General features: G+C 33.9%; 1 protein-coding gene across 3 annotated transcripts in view; it reads right to left on the reverse strand.

Annotated features, from left to right (window-relative positions):
* The window catches only part of NFATC3 (nuclear factor of activated T cells 3), a 149,596-nt gene that overhangs the window by 94,510 nt on the left and 41,714 nt on the right, over positions 1–13,372 (reverse strand). For all 3 annotated transcript variants that reach the window (XM_031950221.1, XM_031950222.1, XM_031950220.1), the window contains 2 exons: positions 11,716–12,850; positions 581–743 (listed from right to left, as the gene is read on the reverse strand). In XM_031950221.1, the coding sequence (XP_031806081.1) occupies positions 581–743; positions 11,716–12,850 (1,298 nt within the window). The remainder of the gene's footprint in view (positions 1–580; positions 744–11,715; positions 12,851–13,372) is intronic.

Below are 13,372 nucleotides of genomic sequence, written 5' to 3' on the forward strand. Positions count from 1 at the left end.
AGCTTAGTACAATATATATACTCTTCCACATCTCTAAGAAAATGCTATATTGCTTCTACTTCTTGTGCTATACTTTGTGACCAGAATTAATAATAATCTTTATAACAGGAGAAATCTAGCTCCAGCAGAATCATAAAGCAAAAGAGAAATGTCCAAGCACTAGCACTAACTGATCTATCTTTTCTTAAAGTACAAAATGGAGGGGGGAAAAGGCAGGAAACACTTCTGAAACAAATTATGAGAATCCTAAAGGCAACCAACATAAAAACGGCCAATTTTTCCAAAAGTGCCTTATCTATAACCACAGACCTGAGCCTAAAGGCCTTGATTTACAGAAACTCTCCACATTGGAAAGTTTTCTGAAGGATTTGAAGCCGACTACTTACCTTAAGGAAAATCTCTCCATATTTCATAACAGTACCATATTGGTAATGTTTCTTGGAATAGGTTTTCTATTTGGGCCCACAAGCAACAATCTTGAGATAGATTTAGACAGACAGAAAGATTGATTCATATTTTTTTATTGCAGAACAGACAAGCTTCTGTCCCCTGGGCAAATCACACCTTAAAATACTGATACCTTCACAACAGGATGTCCTCCAGTAGATGCTTTTACTGCACCCCGACTACCTTCAGTTTCATAGTGGGCTCGATGATGTGTTTTGGGTTGTACTTCTATTTTCAGTTCACATTGTCCAAAATGAGTTGGTAATGGCCAATCTAGAGGAGGCAATGAGGATGTGCTACAAAGAAAACACAAAAGTGAATATTGCTTTACCATTATCAAAAGGAAAAAAAAACACAAAACTATTTTACCAGCACCAGCATTTTAAACTGATCTCAGAAATAAAGTATTTAAAAAATAAAAACTGAGTTAAGCAAAATCACTCATTTAAAATAATAAAAACTATAGTTGCTCTCCCATTTTCTAATTGTTTTTTTTTTCAGATATAAGAAAATAATTATTTCTGAGCTTTTAATGGGTTCTGACTTTTAATATTTTGGAAAATAACACCCAAATCCTATTTTGTCCAGATCTATGATTTTACTGGCAAAAATGCTAAGAAAACTTTCTCTACCAATGCAATATGTAATTGTGGTTTATAGGCTTAAAGAGGTGCCTCGATTAAATGACTTGTCTGGTCATAGAGCCAATATGTGTCAGAGGTTGGGAAGTCCCTGGATTTTCTCTGCCATCTTAACTAGCTTCTAGTATGATTGTTATCTAGTTTCAATGCCATTTGCCTGATCAACTCTATCACATTCCCCATGGCAGCTGTTTTCTCCTTGGGTTACCTCTACCATCACTGCCCCATTTCTTTTTATAGACACCTTAACTTATACATCTCATGTGGTCTTTCTTGGTTTTATCTGCAGAGGATAAGGCAGTCCTTTTCTTGCCAACACCAGCCTTTATTTTTATGTTTTTGATCACATCTACTCCATGGTCTTTCTGAAGCTTTTCTTCTTAATAGTTGTTTCCTTCCTACTTTTTAACCTCTTTTTAACCACTTGAGGTAGCTCTTTCTAACTCTGAGATCACCTTTCACCCACATGTATATACACATAATAGAGTTTACAGGGTTAATGTCTAGGTTAGTGGAGAAAGGGGGAAAGAATCTAAAATATGTTGTGAACTTACAAACTACATGTATCTTGGGTCACAATTTCAACACAACTTCTCCAGTAAATTGCTCCCTCTTATCTACTGCCCCATCCCTTCTTTCCTTGCCTTTTTCCACCTTCACCTCTCTATTCTCTTTCATCCTTTAACCTCTTCAAATCTACTGAATTCTAGAAAAACCTATGTGACATCTCCCCTATTTTTTATAAAATTATTTTCTCATTTAATTATCAACGTATATGAAACCACTAATCTCTAATTTATACTTTTTAAAAGTTTACTTACTTTTTAAAAGGTATAATAAATTCTAGACATTACTTTCAAAATTGTTGTTTCAGTACTTCCTTTTGCTTACACATTAAAAAATGTTTCAATGGTCATTTGCAGGGATCCAAGCCCCTCTAATTAAAAACTCCTACTTTTAATTGAGAACAATTCAGTTTGATACAGAATCTTCTTTTTGTGTTTGGTTGTATTTAACAAGGCTTTTTTTTTAAAGGTGTTTAGAGAATGAAAAGATAAAAATTATAAAAAAACAAAAAGAGAAAGTGAACAGAGAAGTCTTTTTCTATAGAAATATGGATACAAAAGAAAATAAGAGTTATAGGGACTATACCTTGATGGGGCAATAAAGTTAAGGAAGATCTGGACATTTTTAAAGGCAGCAAGGAAAGAATCAGGAAATACTACTAAAAAGTAAGAGAGGGAACAGCTATTAAAAGGAAAAGCTCCAGAAAGACCATAGAGTATAAATGTGATCAAAAGCATAAAAATAAAGGCTGGTGTTAGCAGGAAGGGCCATCTTATCCTCTGTAACTAAAACCAAGAAAGACCAGATGAGATGTGTATGCTAAGGTGTCTATAAGAAGAAATGGGGCAATGATGGTAGAGGCAACCCAGGGAGAAAATAGCTGCCATTGGGAATGTGATAGAGTTGATCAGGCAAATGGCACTGAAACTAGAAAACAACTATACTAGAGGTAGCCAAATTGACAGAGAAAATCCATGAACTTGCCTGAGTTCTCCCCCAAATTTTCCACTTATCAACTTTAAATAATGTCTCAAAAGAAATTCTGAAGTGGCGAAACCCTCCAAAGAACGGAGTCCTTTTTTTCCCCAGTCCATGACCACTCAGGTCATCAAGAAAGGTTGTCATACAGGGATGAAAGTGGAACATGCTCTAGCATAGACTGCGCCAGCAGAAACCACACACACCAGCAAACCAACAACTGGCCTTTTGTGGTGAATTGGCAGAGCCAGTAATAGCTTCCAAAGCTTTCAGTTCATAGATAGTAAGAGGACTAGACAACTGGTCAGGAAAAAAAATTACAAGAGTTCTTTTATTGGTACTGGAAGGACTCTATTGCATTGCTCATATTGGATCTGTAGTCCAGGGCAAGGAGGAGCACTAATACACCAGAATTTGTAGCCCCAAGGGAGCAAGGACCCTTTTCCAAGGCAAAAAAAGAATGCTCTGGTCACAAACCAGAACCAAGGCCAGGAGAAATATATATACACCTCTTCCTAGATCATACCACCTTGGAAGAATTGAAAACTTACAAGCTCGCAGAATTACCGCTGAAAACAGTCACACACAAACCTAAAGCTTCCACTCCATTAACAGAGACCAACATTAATGTAAGTCAAGAAATGGGTTGGGAAATTAGAGAAAAAAAAGATCCTGGCCACAGAAAATGCCATGATGAAAGAGAAGATAGAAAACAAACTCAGAAGACGACAAAATCAAAATGACTACACCCAAAAGTCTCAAAGAAAAATGTGAATTGTTCTCAGGCCCAAAAAGGATTCTGGGGAAAGTTCAAAATGGATATTTAAAATATAAATGTAAATAAAACATTGGAAAACTAAATGAGTGATGCAAGAAAATCATGAGATCAATAAAGGAGGCACAAAAAATACCGAACAAAATAATGCCTTAAAAAAAGAATAAGACAAGTAATAAGGGGGAAAATCCAATGAAGAGAAGAATGCTTAAAAAGCAGAATAAGCCAAATGATAAAACATATACAAAAATTTACTGAAGAACTGCTTAAAAAAATAGAATTGGCCAAAATAAAAAGAGGTGCAAGCTCACTGAAGAAAATAATTTCTTAAAAATCAGAATTAAGCAACTAGAAACCAACAAGTCCATAAGACATCAAGGAAAAAATAAAACAAAATCAAGAAAATGTGAAATCCTTCATTAGAAAGACAATTTTTCTGGAAAAAAAGATCAAGGACAGATAATTTTATAATTATTGACTATCTGAAAGCTATAACCAAAAAAACAAACAAAAAAAAACAAAACAAAAAGGAGACTAGACATTGTATTCAAGAAATTTCAAGAATAATGCCCTGATATTTTTACAACAAAATGGAAAAACAGAAACTGAAAGAATCCATCAATCATCTCCTAAAATAGGTCCCAAAATGAAAACTCCCAGGAATATTTGATAGCCAAATTCCAGAGTACCCTCCTCAGGAAGAAAATAATGTAAGTACCCAGAAAGAATCAATTTAAATATTATGGAACCACAAACAGGATAACACAAGATTTTAACAGCATATTAAAGGACTAGAGGACTTGGAATATGATATAGAAGGCAAAAGAGAGTTAGGGATTATAACCAAAACTCACCTACCCAGCAAAACTGAGCATAATCCTTTGGGGAGGAAAATGGGGATTCAATGAAATAGAGGACTTTCAAGCTTCCTAATGAAAAGATCAGAGTTGAGGAAAAAATTTTACTTTCAAATACAAGATCAAAAGAAGCATAAAAAAGGTAAGCAGGAAAGAGAATCATAAGGGATTCAATAAGGTTAAACTGTTTACATTTGTACAAGTAAGACAGTACTTATAACTCCTAAGAACTTTCTCGTTATTAGTTAGAAGGCATTTACATAGAGAGAAGGGCAAAGATATGAGTTGAATATGATGGGATGATTGTCTAAAAAAATAAAATTAAGAAATGAGAAAGAGAAACGCACTGAAAGAAATGGAGAAAGTAAAATGGAGCAAATTATCTCATAAAAAAGATGCAAAAGAGCTTTTACATTGGAGGGGAAGATGTGAGACATAGGATGAAGTGTGTAGACTTTACTCTTGTTAAAAATGGCTCAGAAAGAGCAGCTGGGTGGCTCAGTGGATAGAGTACCAGCCCTGAAGTTAGGAGGACCCGAGTTCAAATCTGACCTCAGACATTTAACATTTCCTAGCTGTGTGACCCTGGGCAAGTCACTTAAACCCAAATGCCTCAGCAAAAAAGAAAAAAAAAAAGAAGAAATACACTCAGGTGAGTATAGAAATCTCTTACCCCACAAGAAAGTAGAAGAGGGGCAACAGATAAAAAGAGGACAGATTGGGGAAGACAGTTAGAAGCAAAGTACTTTTGAGTATGGACAAGGTGAAAGAAGAGAGATTCTTAAGACTCTTAAACAAAGAGGAATAGGATGGAGGAAATGCCATTAGTAATAATAATTTTGAGAAAACAAATTCAGTATACTGCTTTGATAAAGACCTCATTTCTCAAATATATAGAGAAATGAATCAAATTTTAAAGAATACAAGTCATTCCCCAACTAATATATGGTCAAAGAATATGAACAAAAAGTTTTCAGATGAAGCAATCAAATAATGACCACAGTCATATGAAAAAATGCCTAAGTCACTAAGCAAGCAAATCACATTTGCATTATAGACATGCAAATTATAAAGTACTGGACTACCTGCCATCAAGAAGAAGGGGAAGGAGGGAAAAATTTGGAACAGAAAGTTTTGCAAAGGCCAATACTGAAAAATTATCCATGCATGTTTTGTAAATAAAAGGCTTTAAATAAAAAAATAAAAAGGCAAATTAAAACAACTCTGAGGATACCCCACACCTATCGATTGGCTAATGACAGCAAAGGAAAATAAAAAATTCTGAAAGATGTGGGAAAATTAAGACAATGATTGCATGGCTGGCGGAGTTGTGAACTAATTCAACCATTCTGGAGAGCAATTTGGAATTATGTCCAATGGTCCTAAAATCATACACACCACTGCTAGGTCGGTATCTAAAAGAGATCAAATGAAAAGAAAAAGATTCTATTTGTACAAAAATATTTATAACAGCTCGTTTTCTGGCGGGAAAAAATTGGCTATGTTCATCAAATGGGGAATAGCTGAGTAAACTCTGGCATAATATTATAATGGAATACTACTGTGCCATAAGAAATGACAAGTAGCATGCTCTCAGAATAACCTGGGAAGACTTGAACTGATTCTAAGTGAAAAGAACAGAACCAGGAGGACAATATACACAATAACAATAATATTGTATAATTATCAACTATGGATGACTTGGCTATTCTCTACAATACAATGATGCAAGATAATTCCAAAGGACGTGATGAAAAAATGTTATCTGTCTCCAGAGAAAGAACTAGTAGAGTCTTCCTGAGTTCAAATCTGGCCTTAGATACTTAATAACTGTATGATCTGAGCAAGTCAACTTAAGCCTGTTTGTCTCAATTCCTGATGAGCTAGGGAAGGAAATGGCAAATCACTTCAGTATTTTCCCCAAGAAAACCCCAAATGAGATGACAAAGAGTTGGACACAACCGAAATAAATGACACAATATATAAACTTGTCATATAAATGATATTAAAACTGGTTGGTAACAATTATACAATAAAGGGTTCTTTTTAAAATCTCATTTTTACTCCAGCTTTTAAATAGAATATTATTCAAATTCAAATGTTCAATTAAAATCTCTTTAATGCTTAAAGCTTCAGAAAAGGCAATGCATGAATTAAAAACTAGTTATAGTCACATATACTTTCCTAGGACAAAGGTATAGAAAAATAAAAAGAGATGTGACTTTAGATTATTACACACAAGATCATAAGTCGTTTCTGAATTTATTTGACCTTCAAAAATAAAAAATGAATGACACTAACAAATGATAAAGACTCTTTATTGTAAGACCCTATAATGAATGCAGAGAAATAATGGAATCTAATTTCACAATTTGACACAATAAGAACACTATAATGAGAAAAAAGGAAATTAACAAAATAAAAGGAAATAAACTTTGCTATCCTATGCTGAAACCATCATAAAATAAACAGACATAAAGATAAATTTTTACATTTAAATGAATATATAATGGGAAAGGCATGACTTGAAAAAGAATGGATATTCTGGGTAGCAAGTTTAATGAATCTAAAATATAATCAATCCACTCAATAAGAAAGCTAAAAAAATAATAAAAAATAAAATAAAAGGGTAATCTACTGTTCGATAGATCCAAAGACACCAGCTTCTGGAAAAAGAACTCACTATTTGACAAAAACTGCTGGGGAAACTGGAAAATAATAAAATAATATAGCAAAAATTAGGCATAGACCAACATCTCACACCATATATCAATGTAAAGTCAAGATGTACACAGAATTTAAATATAAAAAAATGATATCATAAGCAAATTAGGCAAGCAAGGAATAATTTACCTGTCAAATTTATGGCAAGAGAAGAATTTATGACCAAGAGATAAAGAACATTATGAAATGCAAAATGGTAAATTTTGATTACATTAAGTTAAAAAAATTTACACAAACAAAACCAATGCAACCAAAATTAGAAGGAAAGTAAAAAGCTAAGAAACATTATTTAAATAATAGGTTCTTATTTTTAAAATATCTGCAAAAATAATTTCAGCATTCACCTTTGCAAAACCTTATGTTCCAAATCTTCTCCCTCCCTTAGATAGCAAGTAATCCAATATATGTTAAACATGTGCAATTCTTCTATACATATTTCTACAGTTATCATGCTGCACAAGAAAAATCAGATCAAAAAGGGAAAAAAATGAGAAACAAAACAAAAAGCAAGCAAACAACAATAAAAAAGGTGAAAATCCTATAGTGAGACACATTTATTCCCCACAGTCCCTTTTCTAGATGCAGATGGCTCTATCACAAGTCTATTGGAACTGGCCTGAATCACTTCATGTTTTAGAAACAATGTTTTTAGCCAGTATTTCTGATAAAAGCCTCATTTCTCAAATATATAGAGAAATGAGTCAAATTATAAAAATACAAATCATTCCCAAATTGATAAATGGTCAAAAGATATCATCAGTTTTCAGATGAAGAAATCAAATCTAAATATAGTCATATGAAAAAATACTGTAGAAAAATAAAAGTTAAAACAACTCTGAGATACCACCTCATACCTATCAGATTCATTAATATGACAGAAAAGGAAAATGATAAATGTTAGAGAAGATGTGGCAAAATTGGAACATTGATGCATTGTCGGTAGAGTTGTGAACTGATCTAACCATTCTGGAGAATGATTTGAGATTTCGTCCAAAGAGCTACAAACGTCCAATGCAAATACTTTGATTCAGCAATACCACTACTGTGAACGGTATGTATCCCAAAAAGATCATTAAAAAACGTTATGTACAAAAATATTTGTAGTAGGGTCTTTTTGTGGTGGCAAAAAATTGGAAATTGATGGAATGTCCCTCAGTTAAAGAATGGCTGAACAAGTTATGGTATATGAATATTATAGAATATTATTATGCTGTAAGAAATGATGAGCAGGTAGATTTCAGAAAATCTTAAGATTTAACATGAATTGACGTTAAGTGAAAAATGAGCAAAACCAAGAGAACATAAAGACACACCAAAAGCAACCATATGCAATGTTCAACTATGATTGACTTAGCTCTTCTCAGCAATACAAAGATCCAAAACAATTCCAAAAGACACATGAAGGAAAATTATCTGCACCCAGAGAAAAAATCGTATAGAATATGAATACAGAGTGAAGCCAACTATTTTCACTTTTTTTCTTTCTTATGGTTTTTCTCTTTTGTTCTGATTTGTCTTTTACAACATGACTAATATGGAAAAAATGTTTTATGATTATACATGTTTAATCTATAACAAATTCTTTATTGTCTTGTCTTAGGATAGAGCAAAATTTGGAACTCAAAACTTATAAAAATAAATGATGAAAATATATTTACATGTAATTAGAAAAAATAAAATACTATCAAGTAGGGGATGGAAAAAAGAAAGCTACTAGCAGGATCTGTATAAAGCATAATGTTCACATCACAGGAGGCAGATACACCACTAAATGCTGATCAGGACATTTTTAAAAGTTGTGTGCTACATTTTAAATAATGAAGACTATAATATTTATTACCTAGATGTCAAACTGCTTTTGGATATTCTGTACAGCTTTTGGAACATTTAATAAAGATGGATAAGAAACTGGGCCCCAAAGGTTGGAAAGGATAGACTGTTTTCAGGAAACTTCCAAACTTCATGGAAATCTGAAAGCAAAATTACGGTGATGTTGCAGTATAGCAGTGGGTGCGCAATACCACTGACCTCTCAAGAACTCAATATGAGATAAGTAGACTTAAAATAAGTTTTACATCTGTCCACATATAAGCCATGTTTCATGAATGGTAAAATTCTTGAGGTATCCTTAATTTAGAATACATTAATGTGTAAAAGCTCAGTGGCAATTACTTTGCCACATTCAATATTGATCAAGTGCCTAGTAAAACTACAGATTTCATTTTTTTGGTTTAGTTTTTTGGTTTTTTTTTTTTTAAAAGCGCGCGCACACACACACACACACACACACACACTTTTAAGTCTATTAGGAATTATACAAGGTTTTGGAAACACAGAGACAGCAAATACAACAGTTTTAGGCAGCAAGGAAGATAAAATACACATGTGGACAAATCAGAGGAGGAAGAAGGATAACCACAGGAAAGATAGGACTGGGGAGAGATAGGAGCTTTAGAGTTTGAAGGAAAATCAAACTTCTGAGTGGGATGAAGGCATATAAGATTTCCAAGGATAGCTGAAGGAAGGCTCCAAAGCAAGAAGTACATTGCTGAGTTTAAAGAACAGTTCAAAGCACAAGTAATCTAGAATGTAAAGGGATAAAGGGGACTAATTGGAATTAAAGTGGGAAAGCAAAATCAAAGTAGGGTGAAGAAATGTTTATTTTTATTCTAGAGGCAAGAGGAAACCAATGAAAGTTATTGAAGGGAGGATGAGTAGAATAAGTTGTGTGTGAAATAGGAGACAGAAGGTTCTTTTAGCAGCTCTAGAGAGAATGACTGAGTAGGAGGCCATTATGATAACTTGGGTGAAAAATGACAGGGATGGGGCAGCTAGGTGGTGCAGTGCATAGAGCACCAGCCCTGAAGCCAGGAGAACCTGAGTTCAAATCTGGCATCAGACACTTAACACCTCCTAGATGTGTGACCCTGGGCAAATCACTTAACCCCAATTGCCTCTGCCAAAAAAAAAAAAAAGACAGGGACTGGATTAAGATAAGGGACTACTTTAAGGAATACTGTGGAGTAGAGGAGTGAAATAAAAGTTTAGAAAAACCAAAAATGTTGTTAATAGTAAAACAAATGTCATTCATAAAGTTATTAAACTTGGATAAAAGCTAAGGAATTTATCACTTGCTCTGAAGCATATGAAAATTTACACGACAGACAAATCAATTTTTAAAAAGGACAAAATAATTGATAAAGAAGATAAACTACATAGTGCAGAATAAATTTCTTTATTATCAGTGATTAGATACTAAACAAGTATTACAATACCTCTCTACCATATCTGAAATATTTTTTAAAAAGAAGATGCACAGAATTGAAAAGTCTGATAGTAGACATGACAAGAAAGATTCGTCCTTCCTCCAAAGACAGACCAGCTGTGGTTATATAACCACAGACAAGGACTTAACTGCTTAGAACCCCAGGAAATTTTCAACGTACAGTGTTTTTCCCACACAAAGTTTCTTGACATGTATTAAAAATCAAAAGCTTGGAGGGAAAAGGACCCACATGTACAAAAATGTTTGCAGCAGGTTTTGGGGGTTTTTTTTGTGGTAGCAAAGAATTGGAAAATGAATAGATGCCCATCAATTGGGGAATGGCTGAACAAGTTGTGGTATATAAAGATAATAGAATGTTATTGTTCTGTAAAAAAATGATGAACAAGCTGATGTTAGAAAGGCTCGTAAAAATTTAGATGAATTGATGCTGAGTGAAACAAGCAGAACCAGGAATACATTGTACACAATAACAGCAAGAATGTGTGATGAACTATTTAAGACTTGGTTCTTCTCAGTGGTTTATGATTCAAAGTAATCCCAACAAGATGCCATCTGCATCCAAAAAAAGAACTAAAGAGACTAAATATAAATCAACACATGCTATGTTCACTTTTTTTTCTTTTAATCTCTCCTATGGTTTTTTCCTTTTGCTCTGATTTTTCTCTTGCAACATAATTCATAAAGGTATATTAAAAATAAATACATTTACTAAGGGGAAAAAAAAAATCTAAGGCCCACACTAATTCCATCCCATTACTCTACCCATTCAAACCCAAAGGAGGAGGTTATTGAATACAGTGGTTTTGGGGTTTTTTTTTTTTTAAAGCAAAGTTCACTGAATCATAAGAAAAAAAACAATAGTTAAAGCATGCATAAGCATAAAGTATAAAAAAATTTCCAAGGAACATAATGCTAAATTATATATTTCAATTCTCTATTATAATTAGTGAGAAAAAGAGAAAAGAATAGCCAGGGGAAACATACAGATAAAATGGAAATGAAAAAAAAAAATACAAGAAAACTGGTAGAGAAAGACAAAGTAGTATAGATAGAAAGAGTTACAGATTATGTACTAAATGGTGATAAGATAAACTGCTTGACAAAAATATTAATTTGTCAAAGCTCAGAGAGCTGTGTAGTGGCAGAGTCAAAATCAGAACTCTGCCAATCTAATATCCTCTCACCAAAATCATTGTCTCACACTACAGTATAATCTGTCTGCCATTTAAATATTTTAAAATTATGGCTAGCTACTAAGAAAGTATCAAAAATCACCCTAAAACACCTTAATAAAAAAATTTTAACTTGGATTTTAAGCTATTAACTCTAAAGAAAATGTAATACATTACTTTGCACAGTAGTTACATTAAATAAATTCCATGATATATAACTAATGTATTCCTAAGAAGAAATCATATTTACTTATTTGTATTCCCTTACCGAAATATAGGGGTATGGCCAGGCTTTGGTTTATTCCAGGTAAAGTGCGAAGGAACTGAAAGAAATTGGTCACTAGACAAATCTTTCTTTAAAGGATGCTGAGACCCAGGACTATCATCTATAGTATTTTCTAGGGATGGTAATAAATTTCCTTGGTCATCTGAACAGACATCTATTTTTCCTGGTAAGGTGGCAGTTTGATCCTCAGAAGTCTTTCTTGTTTTCAGAGGGATATCAGTCTCTGCACAGCACTGAAATGAAAAGTGTGCAGGACTCAGAGTTTGCACACCATGGAGAGAAGTATTTAGCCATGTGTCTTCTGTTATACTTCCCCTGGGAGAGTGACCAGGAGAGTGGGTTGGTGAATGATGAGGTGAGAGTGAACCAGCATAACAAATCTCAGCACTGGAGTGTCTTCGTTTCCCACATGGAGAGGTAGGTCTTGATGAAGGCCTGGATGTTGGTCTAGGGCTAAGCCAATTTTCATCAGTGATACTAGTTCTAGGAGAATGACAAGGAGATTGCCTAGGTGATAATGAGTTTCCAAATCCGTACTGTTGTTGCCAAGATTCGTCACCAGGACAACCTCTTGGAGAACCACCGGGAGAAGCTAAAGGAGACCCAAGTGTAAATCGGGCAGCAGCTTCATTGAGCTCAGACTCTACATCATCATAAACATGAGAGATAGACTCACAAGAAGAAGCATCTGAGAACCAGCTTCTGGAAGAAATGCTGCTGGCTGGGCTTGGACTAAGGGAGGAGTCTCTGTATGATGGTTCAAGAGGAAGATATAGATGATCCCTAGAAGGTCTTTCCAAATAATCGCCTTCAGAGCCATTTGTGTGCAGTTCATCTTCATGAGCATCTATTCCTTGATGACAGTTGGGAGAAATGGATGTAATTTGAATACTAGGGCATTCAAAAGGTTTGGGACCACCTAGTGGACTATACTTAGATTCAGGAATCTCACAAATTCCTTCATAGTTTTTGTGACTCTGCAGCTGAAGAGGTGGTGACAAAACTGAGGTATGAGACTGTAATCCATGGTGAGGAATGCAAATTGGCTGGTTTACAGTTGATGGAGGTTGATCTACATTAAAGATGTAAATGGATGCACACTCAGCTGGTTCAGTATCTGGCAGAGAAAGAAAAAAAATACAATGACTACAAATAATGTAAAGAAAAACATAAAAATGAAGCCAAATACTTATTAATCGTCATAACAATTTTGGTTTTCAAAGAATACAATACCTCTTCCCTTTCTGTAAAGAAAGGAGACTATAGGTATGAAATGTTGTACACAATTAAAGATGCAGTCACTACACTTAGTGGGTAGTTATCGTTTGTTACAAAGAGGAACTAATTGGGGCTGGAGGGAAAGAAGGAGAGACAATCATTTGATTTAAAAACAAAACTCATCAATAAAACTTTTAAAAAGAAACTAAAGAATAAAGAGACTCATAGAAGATAAAATGGACAAGTTTGTAGAAATTTACAAGTTTTGCACAAACAAAACCAATTAAGTAAAATTAGAAGGAAAACGGGTAACGAAAAAATATTAGCAGAAAGTTTGTCCAAGTGTCTCATATCCAAGATATAAGAAATTGATTCAAATTTATAAAACTAGGAACAATTCCAGTAGATAAATAGTAAGACA

This window comes from Sarcophilus harrisii, chromosome 2 (assembly GCF_902635505.1).
Source record: "Sarcophilus harrisii chromosome 2, mSarHar1.11, whole genome shotgun sequence".
NCBI lineage: Eukaryota > Metazoa > Chordata > Mammalia > Dasyuromorphia > Dasyuridae > Sarcophilus > Sarcophilus harrisii.